We start from the raw sequence: 20,440 nt of genomic DNA on the forward strand, positions 1-20,440 counted from the left end.
AGACCCACAGCACCAAAAAGGTGACAGTCCCCTCCCTTACACATAAATCAAAACAAAAACAATACTAAATCATGAAACACATGTAAAGAAGTCCACCCTAGGATCATCAGTACCATCTTTCTAGATTTCATATATATGTGTTAATATCCTAGATCACATTTTTCTTATGAATCTTGAACCTTTTGTCCTTGTTTTCATTTTGATGGCCCCAGTTTTGCTACATTCCTCAGCCAGCACCTGTTCTTCATAGTGGATAACCATGTACGGTGATAGCCTTCAGACCTGTAGTCTGAGCTCCCAGCGGGATGGGGTGGAGGGTGGGAGATAAAAAAGAAAAAACAGAGAGACAGAGACAGGCTGTGTGGAAGCCTCCCAGACTGCCGAGCGGTCTGAGAAAGGTTCTGTAAAGCCACTGAGGAGTCTTCAAGCCAAAGTTGGCTATCAGAGGACCTCCCTGTCTCCCAGGAGTGGGTGAGCCCCAATATCCTTGCCATCCCCAGTTGGTGACTGATAGAAAGCATGGACAGGGCAAATGAAGCTATAAATTCACAATGTGGCAGCCAGGTCCATGGTCACATCAGGTCTCTGTATTCTCTCAGCACTGAAGATCCATACCCCCAGGAAAAACCTTGTCCTGCTTAGCATCTTTGAAAGCTCTTGAGAACTATATTCAATATCCTATGACAAACCATAATGGAAAAGAAGATGAAAAAGAATATATATGTACATATACAAGCTGAGTCACTTCGCCGTACAGCAGAAATTAACATGACATTATAATTCAACTATACTTCAATAAAAATTTTTAAAAAGCTTTCCATAACTATTAATCTAACATGTCACAAAAAGTAAAAGCAAATATTATTGAATATGAAACACAAACCCACAAGGTTTTCACTCCTGCAAATAATGCACCAAATGTTTAATTTCTCTCAATAGTTCATATGCAAGCAGTTGACTCCCAAAGCATTTTAAAAAACACAAAAGACATTATTACACTTCACTAATGAATTACTTCTCACCTAGGGGATTAAATCAAACAAAAACAGTACAAATATTTGGAAGTTTATTTCTAAGCCGACGAGATGATGAATTTCTGGGTTTCTGTAAATTAATTTTTCTTAGTTCAATGTTTTGTACATGCCATCAATACAATTTAATTACTTTAATATTCAGGACACTGTCAATAGCTGTGATTTATGAAAAATATAACTAGATATCTCAAATTCCTGCAAAAATATAAATACAAAATATAAGTACACTTGAATAAACTGCAATTAATCACTGATACAGAAATTCTACTTAAAGTTAAATGTTTCTTGACAGAAAAAAAGTGATGTTGAAAAGGCAAAGACAACAATACTGAATCAAATATTTAGGGCATTAGTTATTATACCCCTTTTTTTGAGCCTACAGTAAGTTTATAACTAGGAACATTTTTTAAAGTCTTAAGGCCAGTCTTAAAAAACATGAATAAGGATAGTAAAAATATTACCACACATATCAACAAAACAGAGCAAACCGAGTTTGTGCACAGCTTCATTTCATTTCAGTGCCTTTAAGTAAATGCCATGTTAAAAAACATGAGTAAATTGTAGGGTTCATCCACGGAAATGAAAAACTTTTGAGCATTTTTAAAAAAGCTTTAATAGGCAGTGCATCTCTAACCAGCATAAACAAGATGCAGAAAGAACAAAAATGAACTGAGCCTGCTCGCTCAAAGGACACATCCACCAATGATTCTTCCACAGTGTGGCTAGATGCCTTATTTTATTCACATATAAAGCAACTAGAGATTTTTCATTCTTCCTACAGAAGTATTTAAAATACATTTCTAGGTATGTGTTAAAATTAAGTGTTATGATGCCCTTAAAAATCTTTCAACTTATAAAAAACAAGTTCTAAGTATATAAAAATATTTAATTTTTCATGCCTGACTTGAAAAACTTAAAGTGCAATATTTTCATGCATCAGCACATTACAATTGTGCCACATAAGTTCATGTAAATAATACCCAAAACTTCCAGAGAACAGAGTATAGATATTTTAAGGTTTGATTTTCATTTGTCTTTATATTATAGTGAAAGGAAGAAAAATAAGCACCAGAGCAAGACATGTTTTTATTAAGAGAAAATAATGTTTTTCTGGGGGAAAAAAAAAAGAAAGAAACACGTCATTTCTCCCTTCAATGGTCTTTCTTAAGTCAACCACTCAGTTTACCAAAAATGTTACATCAGTTCAATTACTGAACAAAATATACCATATTTTGTCCAAAGACACAATTGTCTAAAAGGCTCTCGGAGAACACTAGTCATTCTAAGCTCCTTTCTTATTTTTCAGTAGGGATTGTAATTAAAAACAAGTTTATTACCCTTGTTCCACAATTTTAACATTCGTGGAAATTTCACTCTGAATTTAAAGTGGTATTTCTTTAATGGGACCATCGGGCGGCAGTGTGGACATGGACTGCTATCAAACACACAGCCAAATTGGGAGCCAAAATTGGGGGGGAAATGGAAAACGAATTACTCTAGAAAAAAATTCCAAAATTAAAGGATTCCTTGAAAAATTCTCTTTAGCAAGACAACGACGAGTGGTTTACAGACGAGACGGTGATTGGTTTTTCTCCCAGCAGCAGCCCCTAGGATCTGTGATTAAGACAGTACTTGGGGCCTGAGAATTCTCAGTGATGGTTGCTTCATCAATTTTTGCTGCTGTCTCACTGACTGTCCTTCCTCAATGGCACGACATGCTCTCTGGAAAACAAAATATTTATCACAAATGGTAAAGACAAGTACAGGCTCACATGGTGGAGCGCTCAAGGGTACGAGCTGCCCGCACAGGTCCAAAAGGAAGAATACACGGTCAGTACATGTCATGCTAAGACTGGTCTGCCCACAACATATTATTCCAAGTTTACATATCCATCCAAAGCTTCAACTTGAAGATCTTTTGGGAAAAGTGATGACTGTTGCTAATAATAACAGATTTTTTTTTTTTTTTTTGTCTTTCAGTTAAAAAAAGGAGGGAGCATTCTTTAAAATAAATCATTTACCTCTGCCGTGGTGGTATCCTGCAGGTAAATTTTCTGAATGTAGCCTTGATTGGCACTATCTTTTTTTTGGAACAGACCTTGTCTCTGTTTCAAAACAAATAATGACAGAAAAGAAATTATTATGGGGAAGGAAAAAAACCTATAACCTTTAATTGAGTGCTTAAATGTCAACTCTATTTTATAATCAGCAGACTAACCAAATACACATATTCAGGTCTGATAAGAAATAAATCATTTTTGGTACAAGTATAGTGACTCCATATTTGTGAGTTGTTAGAATTTGTGAAATTGGATCAGTATACATCTATCTGCATAAAATGATGGCTTTCTGCAGGCGATGATAAATCGCGTACAGAGATACCACTTGATAACTCATCACATCTGACAAATCAAAAACCCTCCCTTTATTTCCTTGGCTGATAGATAAAATTTGTACATAATGTAAAATACACTGAGTCAATTCTCACCTCTGATGTGAAAGGAAAGTGATAACTGAGAGAACTGTAATATACATGCATACTGACAGGAAAGACACAGTCTTTCAGTGGTCTGAAAACTATGTTTCATATACCAAGGCACTCTTTCAGTTTTGAAACTCTACAATGAGGTAAGGCTGAAATACAAAATGGCATGGTTTCATAAGTGGTTTCTTTTACTTGTAAACTTCTTTGAAAAGAAAGGAAACATAAAGGATAATAGTACTTACATCTCTAACTATTGAATTTTATAATTCAGTAAGCATTTTTTAAATAGTTTCAGTAATAGAGATAACATAATTATTGCTTAGGAAAAAATATAGAAATTACCATCTTTGGAATAACAGTTTCTACTTTTTTTTTAAGGGTGAAAATAGAATTACAACATATATAAGAAAAATTATACATTACAAAGTAAAATGAGTTTGAGAAGTAAGCAAAAGATAGGGTATCATTTTTGCCAATTACTTGCTATACAGTTAAAAAGTTTTTCCACAGAAAATGGAGAGGAAAAGACATGATAGCATTATTACATACTTAAAATGCATTAGTCTTCTATAAATGCCAAACATTACTAAATGTGAGTGTTCTGGACATAATGTTTATAATAATCTCCTTAAATCCTAAAACGGGGAATCTTTCCAAGAGTATTTTATATTATAGCAAAATCATATCCATTTGAAGTAAAACAAACAACAACAACAAAAACCCCACTTCTATTCACTTCCATTCTTCTACCAAAAAGGAACCTAACTCTTTCAGTGAACAGATTTAATATTTCACTCAGCGCATCAAGGACTGCCAGAAAACGAAGTACAGAACACAAATTACATTTTCCTTTACTCTTCAGCATATGATAATAATTCTTCAAATACTTTATGCAGTTAACTGTAAAATAAGAGTCAGAAAGCACTCCTGGTTTCTACTCATTTAACAGATTTTTTACTCTAAAGGTGTGTGATTCATGTTTTCTTACCTCAACTGATATTTTGAGCAGATTTCCATCGACAGTGGGAGGCCGTACAAAATCTTCAAATAGATACTGCCAGTCTGTGGACATATGGCCTAGGATTTCAACTTCCTTTACACACAAAACTCGCCTATTTTGCAAAAGGAAACAGAAATATATAGGTATTGATAAAAACAGTTAGTTGTTCTAATATTTCCCTCGACTAGATGCCATAGATATTACTTGCTTAGTAAGCAATATAACCTGGAGCACTAAAAAAACGTATGCTTCACATTAAAAAAAAAAAAAGATAACTGTCAAATAAAGAGCGAACATAGCACAACTAACACAGCAGAACTTCAAAAATCCCCCTTCTGCCAATCTCGGAAAATTCAGGACAGTGTCATTTTAAAAAAACTGAGCAGAAAACTGAAATCATTCTCTTTAAAACACATAAGGAACAGGCTGTACTTTCATCCAGGAAGTAATAAAGGCAGAAGCCCCTGAAAATGTTTTACTTGGAAAATTATTAATTGCTTTTTACTGTCAATCATGTATGCCTTCTAATCAGGAAAGAAATGTCACAAACTTCAAACATCAGCAAAGATTCATGTCAGGCCTACTAATAAATACCAGGTTTGAACATTTTAATACTGATGTACTATATCACAGAGTGAGCAGCTCATTTTACTCAACAGCAATTAAAAAAAAAAAAAAAATCACAGAATCCTTAAAGGGCATCCACATTGATTTCCCAGTGTGTGATTCAGATTGGGTACTGATATAACTATACTTGATTCCAAAGTTTCTGTAACAGAAAGTAAAACTAGGAAAGGAGAGCTGTTGAATCTATGAATGCGCACAGTGCTGGAGAAACAAAGACCCGGCTTTCTACTTGAGAGGTATTTATAGGCTAAAAGGGGAAGTGAAATTCACTCAGTCAGGTCTGACTCTTTGTGACCCCCTTGGGATTCTCCAGGCCAGAATACTAGAGTGGGTAGCCCTTCCCTTCTCCAGGGGATCTTCCCAACCCAGGGATTGAACCCAGGTCTCCTGCACTGCAGGCAGATTCTTTCCCAGCTGAGCCACAAAGGAAGCCCGAGATACTAATGGAGTGTGTGGAAAATTCTCTTGGTACACAGGAGCGAGGAACTGACTGTTGATAAACTAGGTAGGGTAAGAGCTGACTCTTGAAAGGAGGAAGTCGTCTAAGGAAATTATATTCTAGACAAAGGGAAGAGCGCAGTAACATATATGGTGGTACAAAAAAGGAAAGATTTATCTCAGGAAGGTGGAGGTCTGCAGCTGGAGTACCAGACATACACAGCGGTGAGAAAATTAGCTTGGTGCCAGCTCTTGAAGGTTTTTTTCTTTGTTGGCGGGTGGGGTTGAGGGGGTAGTGGAGGTTGTTAAGAAATTTTGACTTTAATCTACAGATGATGGAAATGATATGATAAATTTTCTTATTGAAGAGTCATGGCCAAAGCAGGAGAGATTGGGTAGACAGTGAAGGTGGGAAGTGACCGTAATAGTCCAATTAGGAAACAGCGAGACCCTCATTTAAGGTGGTGGCTTGTGAGAAGAAGAAAGAGATAGATTTTAGATGTTTAGAAGGTAGGGGTGAATGAACTCAGTGACTGATGGGGTAAGGACTGATACAGACCCCAGGCACTGCATCTTTCTGCACAGGTGCTCCTGAAATTGTGGGTATATTTGGGACTGTGTCGAGCACTGTAGGAAGTGCAGCATTCAGGGCCCCAGCCTACCAAGTGCCTGCAGTGCCTCCAATGACTATGACAACCTCCAACACCCCTACCCATTTCAAACAGTCTTTAGGAAGTGGACTCCAGCTCCGCTACCCCCAGCCTCCTGCCTAGTAGAGAATCAGAAGATAGAGATAAGAGTTAAAGATAACTAATACAAATCATTGCATCAAACGCAATTCACCGTTTTGATTGTCTTAAAACTCTACTGTTGACCATTTCGACAATACAATTGTCCTCCTGCTGCCCTCAACCTCCTTCACTTTCTCCCTCCTGCACCACGTTTCCCGGAGTTCAAATCTTGGTCTTCTGAATAACACATTCTCTCAGGATGGTCTCTTGGATCTCAACTCCATATCTTTATCCAAACTCCACGTATCTACACCTATACTTATTTCTACACATCTCCTTGACCTTTACTTTAATATCTCAAAGCTATGTCAAACTCATTAAGTTCAAAATGGAAACAAGTCATCATCTTTTCCGCCAAACTACTGTAAATGGTACTCAAGCCAAAAACCAGCGAAGTCATCTGGTATTCCCTTTTCTTTCATATTCAGTCATCCAACCCTCGTCTCTAAAGGCTGCCCCTTCATACCTAAGGCAGAGTAACTCACTGAGCTGGTCAGGAATGTTATTTTACTAATTGTCTTCTGAAAATCTCTACAAGTGATCCGATTTGAAATTACTATGATTTTAAATTACTATGATTTTTCAACTTACTTGAAGAAAAATAGATGTATAATGTACACGTTAATATTCCTACCAAATGCCTAAATCAAACAACTACTAAAATATTACATTCAATCCCCAAAATATGGGTTTCCACTGCTTAGTATGGAATTACATAAAAAGTATAAAAACTACTCTTTAGATTGTTTTGTGAATATTTTGATTTAATTAATGGCCAAATCAGAGGACTAGCTAACTCTCTCTTAGAAACAGTTTGTAGATTTAAGCCTGAATTCTCAAGTTTTCCTTTCTCTCCTTCCCACCTAAATACATTTAAATGCAGTAGTAAGAAATCTAATATATAAATGTTACCTACTCTAAGTGCTTTGCTTTAGTCCTAAGAAACACATAACTTGGAATGTTTTGAAAATTGTTTATCTGTAATTAGAATAATTAGGGTAGATCTTAGGAAAATAAACTTAGTAGTTTAGTCCAAGTTCTTTTATTGGGAAAAATTATCCACTACTCCCAAAATATTTAGAAAGAAAATGGGACGCAAAGATATAATAACATACTTTTACAAAGGTATGCTCAACCTCCAAAATAAAACCTAGTGAGAAAAAGTAAATTCATCCTCCATAACTGGACATACAGTTCACATATAAAGGTATACTACTGTACTTATAAACTCTAATCGATTCTGTCTCTCAGACGTTGTGTAACTTGGTTAAGCCTCTAAACCACGCTTAGTCTCAGTTTCAGCATCTCTAAAACGAGAAGGTCAGAACAGATGATCTTGAAGGAACCATTCAGACCTGAATTTCTGTGATTCTATGACAATGAACAGGGCTTCCCAGGTGGCTCAGGGGTAAAGGATCCACCTGCCAATGCAGAAGATGCGGGTTTGATCCCTGGATCAAGAAGATCTCCTGGAGAAGGAAACGGTAACCCACTCCAGTGTTCTTGCCTAGGAAATCACATGGACAGAGGAGCCTTGCAGGATACAGTCCATGGGGTCTCAAAGAATCAGACACGACTTAGTGACTAAAGAACAACAATGACAATGAACATTTTTCAGCCGAAGCATAGTTATCTAAATCCAATGTCATTTTCGTCTCCAAAATTCTTATAATATATACAGTTAGCATTTGAAAAGATGTCACTTGAAGTCAATACCTATTTGTAACCATAAAGCTTGCCTTCTTGTTCCCAGGAATAGCACAGTGGAATCGGTAAGTCTCTCCTTCTAACTTTTTGACGTGATTCTGAAAAGAAAAGAAGACTCAAGATTTGTGTTGTAACATGCATCTGAACAGTATTTCCAATACCCTATATTAGTGCCAGTTAGGAAAAAATTATTAAAACCAAAAGCACAATTCTACAGATTGGCACATGAAGCTAGAAAAATGTTCACAGCATTTTTATAAATAAACTTTCACTGAGCCTTAAAAGTCAAGTAACTATTAAATGCTTACTAAGCAATCTTCTAATAAAATACACTTTGTTGTGTGATAATTCCAAAACTTTTAAATAGTTTTACCAGAAATAATCACAAATTTTATTTATATGAACCAACACTAGTATAAAACTGGACATTAACATTCCAGAGGTCCTTAAACTGGGGTCCTTGGAAGGACTTTGGAAGGCCTATGAAATACCATAAAAAAAATACAAAATTTTGAATATGTGTTTCTGAACTTGTTTCCAGAGGACAGTTCGTATTTTTCATCAGATTTTTAAAGGGGTCTGTTATCCTTCTCAAATGTTAAGAACCACTGATCTACAATAATAAAAATAATAAAATTTCAAGATAACTAATATTGTTGAATATTTGGTCTTATATATTAAACATGCATGAGGAGTACAAATATGTACTAGAATTATATTCCTGGTAGAAAAGAAAACTTAATGGCAATCTTAATACAAACATGAAGAATTTCTAAGATTTCAAACAGCTGGCACAATTTATTACTGAATACAATTACAAGCATAAAATAATTCAAGTATAAATAGTAGCACATTAAAATACATTTTTTAACTATCTCAAAACTATTGTGACCTCAATCAACAAACATTAAATATCAATAAAGTTACATTTACAATTAATGCTAATGAAATATTATTGACATTATATATAATGCATAATTAAAAATTAGAGAAAATATATGAAAATATAAAACATAAACATACCCAACAAATAAGATAATAACAATTTATAACCAAGAATACATCAATATTATCAAAAGGATAATATAATCAATAATAATCACAAGCAGAGAAAGCACACTTGTTTATTATTTCAATAGTAAAATACACATTTTTTTTTTAAAGATCCTTGGTTCCGTCATTCTTTGACCAATTACGAAAAGCCATGAACAACAAAGATGAATCCCTAAAGAATGGGGGTCTCAACCTCAGAATGGATGTCTCAACTTCAGAATGAATCTCAGAGAGAAGTGAAGTTTAACAGTTACTTGTTTCATATCTTCTTGTGTGAATTAACTAATATCTTTTAATATTTATACCTTAATTCCTTTAAAGTGAATATAAATGAAAATAACAATTTAGTATATTTATTTTCAGCCTTGAAATTTAAATATGTTAAAACATTTAGATCTGAGATGAAATATACAATACTACTCGCTTTCCATCTTCTACCATCTTGTATGCATTTTCATTAGTTATAAGCTTTGCATTTTACAAAACTAAAGCTTTTAAAGTATATTTTACCACCATAACACATTACAGAAACCTAGTTTTCAGCACTTCTGAAACCCACTACACTCTGAGATTCAGTCTCTATGGCAGATGAGTTTATAAAATATTCACTCTTCCTTCCCAAAAAGGCAACTGGAAGAATTTATAATATTTAGCAAAAGCATTCAATTTTTTCAAGTAAATTCGAAGGAAATAATACAAGATATGAAAAAGCAATATGTATAATGATGTTTATTACATCATTATATTATCATAGTATCATTAATGTAAAATATATTAAACATATATATAGTATCATAGTGTCATTAATGTAAAATAATGGTAACAGCTCTAATGTCAAGAATTGGGAATAGTCAAATATATGAGGTAAAGTTAGCTCAATAGATAAAGCAAGAATTAAAAATGAAGCATTTCTAAGAACCAGGAAAAATATAATTAAGACAAAAAAGCAAGGAATGCCATTTTAAATATTATACAATCATTAACTATGGGAAGCAAGATGAATATTAAACAAAAACTGGCTATACATATATATATATTTCATATATGTCTCTGTGTAAGTATTTATATGAATGTGTGTGTGTGTGTGTAGATGGTAATTATCCTGGGAGAAGAGAGGATAAGCAGAAGAGTATATCCTATGAAAACACAGAATATAATTCAGTAACTTTCAAAGCTCACTCTTAAAGAATGCAGAACAATACTCAGGAGAAAAGAAAAGGGGGTAAATCCAGATTCCCAAATTATTCCAAATTATTTAGAATGTACCCATATTATAGCAAGCACTGAGGAGGATATAATTTTACCCTCTAGTGATCTTCAATGTTTACACATTTTGTTATACTTGGTCTGTTAAGGACAGAAGTCTCATTTCATTTGGATATCCAGCACAGTGTAGATAATCAAATACTTCGTTCCTAACTAACTGATTACAACAAGATAGTAAGGGATGAAACAGCCTAAACTTCTTAACTATCCACGCCTACCCTTGCTACCCATGGAAAAAAGTTACCAAGCTCTTTTGTTAATGTACAATCATTCTACTTCTTCCAGTTCTCATATCTTAACGAAAACTACTGAATCACACACAATGACTATATTTAGCTAAAATAATAAAGTTTCTTGAAGTTTTGTGCTTACTGACATGCAGTTGGAAGCAACAGAAATCATGAGGAAAAGAACACTAAAGAGCTACACGATCAAAAAGTAAACAGTGAAGAAAAAATTTTTCCCAGAAGTCTCATAAAATTGTATTAATAATATTTCCAGGAAAATTGAAAAAATATTACTTTTACCTAAGAAGAAAGAATAATTATTAGTGATGATTTAAGATAGAATCTTGAATTAGTTACTGTGCTTGATTCTCATAGAAACTGTATATGAGGCGCCATTTCTGCCAACCCTCAATTATCCAGGCGCAAGAAAAGTTTTTCAGCTACAATTTTAGGCAGGCTAGTCTTTGGATGTCATTCTTCCATTTTAAAGTGCTTGTTTCAAATAGGAAGCTTCCCTGGTGGTTCAGACGGTAAAGAATCCGCCTGCAATGCAGAAAACCTGGGTTCGATCCCTGGGTCAGGAAGATCCCCTGGAGAAGGAAATGGCAACCCAGTCCAGTATTCTTGCCTGGAGAATTCCATGGACAGAGGAGCCTGGTGGGCTACAGTTCATGGGGCTGCAAATTCTTCTATAAAGTGCTTGCTTCAAATATGAAGCATTCAATTTATTATTTTGATAACTATAGTTTAAAAATATATAATGCAACTGAACAGTTGTATGTTAACAGCTTCATTCTCTTTAAATGTAAAACACAATAAATCTAAATTCATAATTTGTTTCCAATTTTGGGAGGAAACATGAAAGTTGCTAGATAAGATACTGCTAAATCTAACATTTTTATCAATTATAGAAAAAAGAGAAATCAAAATATAACATGTTGAAAATTTATTCTGGGGTCGCTAATTTCAAAATCATAGTTTATATTTTTTTATATTTCCATTAGGATTATGCATCCTCTTGAAGGATTTAAAAGCAAAAGAGATTGGTTTTTAAATATAAAGACATCCATCAATTCAAAAGCCACATAAGTAATCTGCTTAATTACATGTTCAATTTCTATTTTTACATCTAATAATTGTGAAATAAGCATAACCAATACGGAGACTTAATTTTTAAAAAGTATAAATACGAAGGGCTAAGACTGTACATAACATAATTAGAAAATGATTGCAATTTATCTAGCAGGAGTATAGAGAAGTTAAAATAGAAAAAGAGGCAAGGGAATAAATTCTCAAAATTGATGTGCCAATACTTATTTGAGGTTGAGGGACTGATCCAGAGCAACTGACTGTTGTTTAGTCATTCAGCTGTGTCTGACTCTTTGTGACCCCACAAACTGTGGCCCGCCAAGTTCCTCTGTCCACAGGATTTTCCCAGACAAGAATACTGGACTGGGTTGCCAATTCCTTCTCCAGGGGATCCTCCCAACCCAGGGACTGAACCTAAGTCTCCCACATTGGCAGGCAAATTCTTTACCACAGAGCAATCAAGGAAGCCCAGAGCACGTGATACTTCATTTCTTAAAATATATGCCCCAATCAACAGTTTCATAACTTGAGTAAATTTATGGTGATTTATGAAACACAGGTATGTAATTCTATCAGCAGGACTCATATACATAAAGAACACACAGATTGGACATAAGAATTCTTCTTTTTTTTTTCGCAACTTTACCAGAAACGCATATGAATACCATAAGAAAAGGAGACATTCTCAGGATGACAGTAAAAGTTCAATAAAGTATCCCTTCAACTAAATATAAAACAAAGTTGATTTCCTGCATCTTTTCATCTTTTATATTGACCTCTTATTCCTGTACAATATTACTAGGAATATCACAGTTTTTATCTGTAGCCAAGCCACTACAATAAAAAGTTCAGAGAGAGGTAAGAAATGTAAAGATAATTTCATCAAAATGGACTCTCACTCTAAATAGATCAGGACAGTCAATTAATACCACAGTTTGTTTTGATTTTTAAGGATGAAATCAAGTAGTAGTATACAAAACATTTACTCCTGTATTTCCAGTTCTTGCTGTGTAGGCAGAAAAAAGAAAGAAAATAAAGTTAGAAGCATGCAGAAAGGTAAAATGTAATCACATACTATAAAAACCAAAGGCTAAGAACAATGAAGAGTCATTTTATTTTAAAGTCAAAGTAGAAAAATATTAAAAATTTTATTTTGGAGGAAAGCTAGTCATGAGAGAATAGCATTTTACATATGTGTATATTGTTTACGTTACAAAATTAAAACTAAAATATAAACCAAAAGAAATTCCAAAAAAGTTTCAAGGTTTTAACAAAAGATTATAATTGTACATAATCTTTTTTTCTCTCTTCCAGCTTCTGTTTACCTGAATAAATCTAGATTTACAATACAGGACAAATAAATTAATTCGGTTGAGAGAAAAGGAGAGAAAAGGAAGCAGCAAAATTCCAATAATTAGCTATAAGCAGAGGACCAAAGTTTAACAACATAAGGCGCTCAGTATAAACAGTAATAAAGCCTATGACTACTTTCAACATTATCCTTTCTGCACTAAAAAGCTTTGATCCTGGGCAGAAAAGAAAAAAATGATGAGTTACTCCTATTTGATACGCTATGCTAATAAAATAAAATAATCAAATTCTACCCTGCATACCATTGTTTCCTGTGTAATCTTTAAAGAAGTTCATGAATCAGGAACTTTAGGAACCAGCCATGAAGCTCTGACCGTAGAAATCTTTAAAATTCAATTTCACTCATGATCGTAAAGAACAGAATTTATACCTCAAATATGTCATAGCCCTCAGACTCCTGTCGGTCATAAGGCCGAATGATGCCATCTTCATGGATCAGGCGAGGGGAACGGAGCCTGGACACATCCTCTGTTGATTCTGCAACCCTGTGTAAGTACATATAAGAAAACACATGAGAATCTCTCAAAATAACATAAATGTATTATTGTATTGATTCAACCACTATCCTATGTAACACATGAACCATGAATACTGTGCTGAGTCTTGTCAGACTCTTGTGACCCAGGGACTATAGCCAGCCAGGCTCCTTTGCCATGGGATTTCCCAGGCAAGAATACTGGAGTGGGTTGCCATTTCCTTCTCTAGGGGATCTTCCAAACCCAGGGATCGAACCTGCGTCTCCTGCATTGCAGGCAGATTCTTTACCAACTGAGCTACCAGGGAAGCTCCACTATGTAACACAATATATCAGTATTTGATAAACAGTAATTTTAAATAACTTGCCAAAATAATGTGACTAATATTAAAACCAGGTCAGTTTGACTTCATGCTCCCCTACCTTTTCTTAATAATAAAGGCGGGGAGTAGGCCATCCACTCTTTTATTCCATGGTGTCTACCACAGTGCCTGGCATATAGTAAGGACCAATAACCATTTGTCAAATAAAAGACAAAATGAGCCATTAAAAAAAAAGTCTCTTCTTACACCTCTCTGGGGGAGCTCTAACCTTGTGGACCAGTAAGAGCTCTCCATCAGACTTTAAGGTTCTTAAGGGCAGGCAGAGTATTTAGCATACTTATGTACTCCTAGCAACAAACAGCACATAGACATGTGGCCTGTACATGGTGCACATATTTAATTACCTCTGAATCCCCTGGAAGGTGCTACTGGCCATGTCTATGATTCCACCAGTTGGACGAGCCACAGCACCCACAAGCCCTTTTCCAATCCCTTTGAAGAATCCAGCAGCTCCTTCCTTTTTGGCACCTTCATAAAACCAGACAATGAAAGTATAAAGATTTTAAAATCAGCAACTTTGAACTCAACGAACGTCTACGTCAAATACTGAATGGTTTTACCCAGGAAGCTCCTAGAATTTGACGTTCTAAAGAGGTTAAATTTAATCCTAACCTGTGATAAAAGAGTGGTTTTCAAAGTATATTAAAAATGCAAAATTATGAGGCCCCACTCCCAGCCAGTAATCTGCATTTTTACAAACCCCCAAGGTAATCCTAAGGCATACTCAAGTTTTACAACTAGTGATCTAGGAGTTTAGTTAGTAACTATGACTGGAGGATCTAAGAATTGACCAGAAAATATTATTCTTATTATTACTGCCAACCATCAGGAGATTTTTAAAGAAGTGTACTTTTTAAAAAAATATAAGAACTTTATAAAAATATAATTCACATTCCATATAATTCACCCATTAAAGTATACAAATAAAACGTTTTTATAGTATATTCACAGCTCTGCAACTATCAGCATAATCAATTTTAGAAAATTTGCATTATTTCAAAAAGGAAGCCCATGCCTATTAGCAATTATTTCCTATTTTCCCCCAAACCCTCTTCCCAATTCTGTGTAGTTTACCTCCTTCCTCCCTACCCTGCAGATCTAGGCAATCACTGACCTAATTTTTATCTGTATGGATTTGCCTATTCTGGTCAAACAGAATCATACAATATGTGGCCTTTTGTGACTGGCTTTTCTTCACTTAGAATCACGTTTTCAAGGTTCATTCATCTTGTACTTGTATCAATACCTGACTTCTTTTTATAAATGGATGTTAACCCATTTGTATGGCTTATACCACATTTTGTTTATCCATGCATTAGTTGATGGACATTTGGATTGCTACTACATTCTGGTTATTATCAGTAATATTTTTATAAACATTTCTGTACAAGTTTTTGAGCAAACAGAGGCTTTCAATTCCCTTGGGTATATACCTAAGAGCGGAATTGCTGGGTCACATATATAAGCTCTATCTTTATATCCAGCTGTCCCAGTACCGTTTGTTGAAAAGACTATTCTTTTTCTATGGAATTATCTTGGCACCCCTGTCAAAACGCAATTGACCATAACAATAAACATGTATTTCTGAAATCTGAATTCTACTCCATTGATCTATATGTGTATCTGTATGCCAGAAACACCTGTCATAGCTACTTTAACTTTATAGTAAGTTTTAAAATTGAATCGTATAAGTCCTCCAACTTCATTCTTTTTTTCCCCAGATGTTTTTGGCTATTTAGAGTTCCCCTGAATTCCCATATAGATTTTAGAATTAGTTCATCAATCTTTGAAAAAAGAAACTATTGGGATTTTGATAGGGATTGTACTGAATAAAGAATGTGCTTTTTTAACTAGGATTAAAAAAAAGTCAATTGCTATTGAGAGTCCAAGAGAATCTAGCCTAACAATAACATCTATTACTTTTACCATGTATCAACTCTTCAGACTTTGTACAGAAAGGAAACATTCTCTACCTACCTTCCACAGGCTTTGTTATTATTCCAGTCACTCCACCAACAACTCCCTGAGAGAGAAATTATAGATCAAGTCAAGCCTGAATAGAAGGTGCTTAATTTTAAACCAACCACTAGAGGTCTCTACAGACATATTATTACAGGAATAACTTTTTTTTAAAAAAAAACAAGGACTTGACAGAGAATATGCACGTATAAGTGAGATCTCTGATTTTTAAAATATTACCTCATAGCACATATTAAATGAAGCACTTTACAGAAGCAGAACTTTTTAAGAGACAGAAGAGTAGAGAAGGTGAACATTTTTTACATCTGACTCTGACACCAATCACCAGCTGATTTGTGTGCATGCGTGCTAAGCCGCTTCAGTCATGTCCAACTCACTGTGACCCAGTGGACATTAGCCCACTAGGCTCCTCTGTCCATGGGATTCTCTAGTTGATGCAATCTCTTTAAGCCTCAGTTTCCATATCAGTAAAATGAATGAGTTGAGAAAATTAGAGATCTAATTATAAATTCCAATGAAAAGGAAAAAGGAAAGTGAAGTCGCTCAGTCGTATCCGACTCTTTGCGACCCCATGGACTGTAGCCTATCAGGCTCCTCCGTCCATGGGATTTTCCAGGCAAGAGTGCTGGAGTGGATTGCCATTTCCTTCTCCAGGGGATGTTCCCGACCCAGGAATCGAACCCGGGTCTCCCACATTGCAGGCAGACGCTTTACCGTCTGAGCCACCAGGGAAGTCCAAATTCCAATGAGGTTACTCCATAATTTAGTGCCAAGTGTGGAAAACCAAAAATGAAGGGACCTCTCACGGACAGCAAATAACCTGACAAATAAAGCGCTTTGAGGAGACAATACACGTTACAAATCACAGGCACAAACACAGCAGTTAACAGTCTACTGGATTAATTTCAAAATTTAAAAAGTAATATTTGTGCATTCTTTACATAGCTTTCAAGTAGTGTTAGTAACTAAAAACGGCTGTATATCACACAGAAAAAGAACTGACGGATGTATACTATACTGAAAAGATTAGATACCTCTAGGAAGAGGAGAGGGATAATCAAAGAGTACTTTATAGCCTTACCTAGGTTCCCATTACCCACTTAAAAAAATAACTTAGAAGTTCTTATAATTACTCATAAGGAAGATAGTCATGTATTACCTGTATAATTGAATGGTATAGTCCTGAAAAGTAATGAAAGGTAGTTCCTGGTTTATAACACGTAACCTGTGCACCTGCCTTCTATAGAAACAGTTGACTGATGATGACCTGAAGACGATGACTCTCTCCTTCCAGTTACCTCCACCATTCCTCTGCTCCACTTCCCCACCTTCCACACTAGTGCTAATCTGCCATCATTATAGTTTTCCACTCCAGCCCAAGTACCAAAGTCTAGGAATGGGCTGGGGGGGAGGGTAGACTGATGCTGATAAAGGGAAAGGACAACAAAAAAGGAAACAGAAAGTGTGCAATTTATCACTACTGTTGCTCTGACAGACTTTTACTTACAAGCAGTGTTCCACGTGCCACACAACCAGTACATATGCTAAAGTGTATCTGTAAGTTAGTATTTCTTGAAGATTCAGCAGGAGACTTACAAGCAGCAAGCCCTTTCCCCCTCTGGCCAAGCTGTCACCAAAATCTTTAGGCTGCCGACCCATCTCTTCTCTTCTTTTTTGCTGATATTCTTTGTCCATTGTAATTGCTGCCAAACCTTTTCCAACAGAGCCGGTGATTCGAGATACAACTCCTGCTGCACCACCTATCAAAAGGCCCAGATAAGTAAATCACACTGTTTCTTTGAAGAGCATTATCGCAATAGAGAGCATGTGGCTGCTTGAAACTAACAGGTGCTTAAAATTCTGTCCCTTATACAAAAAGGCAGATATTGATTGTATTCAGTTTCCACTTAGCAAGAAGAGGAATAAAACTATTTCAAGTACACTGATTAACAAATCAACATATTAAATAAACAAATTAACATATTAAAAAACCCTCAGATCAGTGTCAAATTTTCCATTTAAGAACAAATGAACACGTCTTTTAGAAGGATTATTGTACAGTGAAACCGTCTTTTCTTAAACATAGTCATTTATTTTTTTATAAACAATGAATTTAATAATAACTTATAATAATATAATTATATTTACACACATACACACACAAATATGTAATACATACCTACTGTGTGTCCAAAGAGACTTTTTACTCCAATTACTAACCCCTCAGCAAATTCTTCAGGGCCTTGAACAGCACCCTGGTCGAAAATTTAAAAAAAGGTTTGCTACTTAAAATTTAAATACGTTTAAGATTTTGAATCTAGTATTTCAGAATTTCCATGAAGATACAGAATCCCAAAGATACGTCAACGTTGTGCTGACAGTTTTCACCTTCTAATCCCAAAACTGATAGAACACCTATTGTGTCTGCAGATACTTTTAACCCACGTGATCTTAGCGAACCCTTTAAGAGGACACAAATCGGAGAGGAATAAATCATTGGCTTCGATCAAAATTGGAAATTGGCCTTCCAGGACCAAGTGCCATCAGACTGTTAAAGCAAGCCACACTGACAGCAAGACTAAAGTCCACACAGTTTGGGCTCTCCTGTTTTTCCATTTATTCTTTTTGCTTTGTCCTTCTGAAACCCTCACCACACTGAGATCCTGCATCCTTCAAATGGAGGAGAACAGGTTAGAGGAAAGCTTGACCATGAAACAAAGTCAGCTTTCAATGCCCATTAGTTTTTACACAGTGGTGACACAGTTTTGAAATGTTCTCAGTCTACTTAGCACTCTTCCTAACAACTACATTAAATCCTAGAAAATGTAGGCATGCGTTATTACCCAGATACTAGAAGTGCTCAGTTAGTTCTAAAACAATCTTTTACTGTTATCTCTAGTAATTTTAAAAATATATAAAATTGATGTACTTGGTATTTGAACATTATTCAGTTCCAAGATACAATTAAAATATGAATTATCTGTCATAAAAAGTAGAACATCCGTTTTTCTATACTACACTTAAAATAAATAAAAGACCAGTACCTGGAAGGGTTCATAGAAAAGAGCTTCAAAGCCTTCAGATAGACCTCTAATTAATCCAAACGGGTTTCCAAGTACATCTAAGCCGAATACAAGGACATACATCTGTTTCAAGAACTACAGGAAAATAAATAAATAAATGAAGTTCTTTGCAACCATTGTAAGAAAATACATCATGAACCAATGTGGAAAAAGTAGGATACTGACTAAATTAGGTTGTTAAAGGAAAACTCTGCAGTGACGTTTTACTATGTTCCAGGCATTATGCTTGTACTTTACATGGGACTTTCAAATGGGATAGAACTCAGGTTTGAGGCAAAGTCGGCCCTTTATCAGTTACATAACCTTGGACAAGTCGCATAGTCTCTATAGGCCCTGCTCTTTTAATCTGTAAACTGGGAGGCATGGCTGAGTATGCATATTAAATGAATATATATTTCAATAATTGGTACTCATTTTTGTTACATTATTATCAGCATTGCTATGAACTAAATGGGTTGATAACCAAAACAAAAAGCCAAATGAAAAAATATCCTTATTTGGACATGTAAAAATCAAGTTTAAACACCTTAAGAGAAAAGACCTTTCAGCAGAGGAAGGCAAGAGGAATGTCCCCCATAGCAATGGTACTCGTGCGTGCGTGCTCAGTCGCTTGAGTCATGTCCGCTTCTTTGCAACCCCATGGACTGCAGCCCGCCAGGTTCCTCTGCCCATGGAATTTTCCAGCCAAGAATACTGGAGTGAGTTGCCACGCCCTCCCCCAGGGAATCTTCCCGACTCGGGGATAGAGCCTGCGTCTCTGATATCTACGGCATTGGCAGGTGTGTTCCTTACCCCTAGTGCCACCTGGGAAGCCAATGGTACTCTAGTGCCCCTAAACAGCTACTGTGTCTCTGTGCACAGACTTCAAACCTGGAGTGACAGGCATCAGTAAGAGGAGCTGGGTTTCCCGGCAATTCTACTACACTATGCTTAGAAACTATAGTCACTGAGGGAATAAAATGTAATGACCCTTAAATCACTATTCTTCCCCAAAGTGGTAAATGTATAATTGCAAAGGGAAAACACACTAAAGGAAACTTTTAAAAAGGTTTACATAGTTGGTGGGGGGCAAAGGCAGGGAGGTGGAATTAAAGAAATAGAAGTTAACCATTCCAGAAAACTACTAAGTAATGAGATTGTGACTTGCAGTAAGTTAGGTAAATGTCACCCACTACAGTCATAAATGCTTTGCTTTGATATTTTATGAAGTATCTTTCGTATGAGCTACTGTTAATATGCCAGGAAGTTACCTGTTCACTGTAATGTCTAACAACACTCCACATGAGCTGATCTCTGTTGTAAAACTGATACCGAATTTCGTAATAAGCAAGTCTGGGAGGAGAAAGAGTCAAAAGTACTAAGATTATTTTTTGGAAGAAAAAAAAAAGACTTAAAATTTCAGTGATAAATTAATCATTTCTAAGTCACAAC

General features: G+C 35.4%; 1 protein-coding gene across 2 annotated transcripts in view; it reads right to left on the reverse strand.

Moving 5' to 3' along the window:
* Positions 1 to 1,049: 1,049 nt before the first annotated feature.
* The window catches only part of VPS13C (vacuolar protein sorting 13 homolog C), a 175,869-nt gene continuing 156,478 nt past the window's right edge, over positions 1,050 to 20,440 (reverse strand). For both annotated transcript variants that reach the window (XM_086321316.1, XM_086321318.1), the window contains 11 exons: positions 20,260 to 20,341; positions 18,971 to 19,084; positions 18,106 to 18,181; positions 17,523 to 17,686; positions 15,924 to 15,969; positions 14,291 to 14,414; positions 13,459 to 13,573; positions 8,092 to 8,180; positions 4,508 to 4,631; positions 3,056 to 3,139; positions 1,050 to 2,756 (listed from right to left, as the gene is read on the reverse strand). In XM_086321316.1, coding sequence (XP_086177442.1) covers positions 2,655 to 2,756; positions 3,056 to 3,139; positions 4,508 to 4,631; positions 8,092 to 8,180; positions 13,459 to 13,573; positions 14,291 to 14,414; positions 15,924 to 15,969; positions 17,523 to 17,686; positions 18,106 to 18,181; positions 18,971 to 19,084; positions 20,260 to 20,341 — 1,120 coding nt within the window. In that variant the 3' untranslated portion in view covers positions 1,050 to 2,654. The remainder of the gene's footprint in view (positions 2,757 to 3,055; positions 3,140 to 4,507; positions 4,632 to 8,091; positions 8,181 to 13,458; positions 13,574 to 14,290; positions 14,415 to 15,923; positions 15,970 to 17,522; positions 17,687 to 18,105; positions 18,182 to 18,970; positions 19,085 to 20,259; positions 20,342 to 20,440) is intronic.

The sequence above is a fragment of the Bos grunniens genome, chromosome 10 (genome assembly GCF_055505025.1).
Source record: "Bos grunniens cultivar Pamir isolate PY7600 chromosome 10, Bosgru_T2T1.0, whole genome shotgun sequence".
NCBI lineage: Eukaryota > Metazoa > Chordata > Mammalia > Artiodactyla > Bovidae > Bos > Bos grunniens.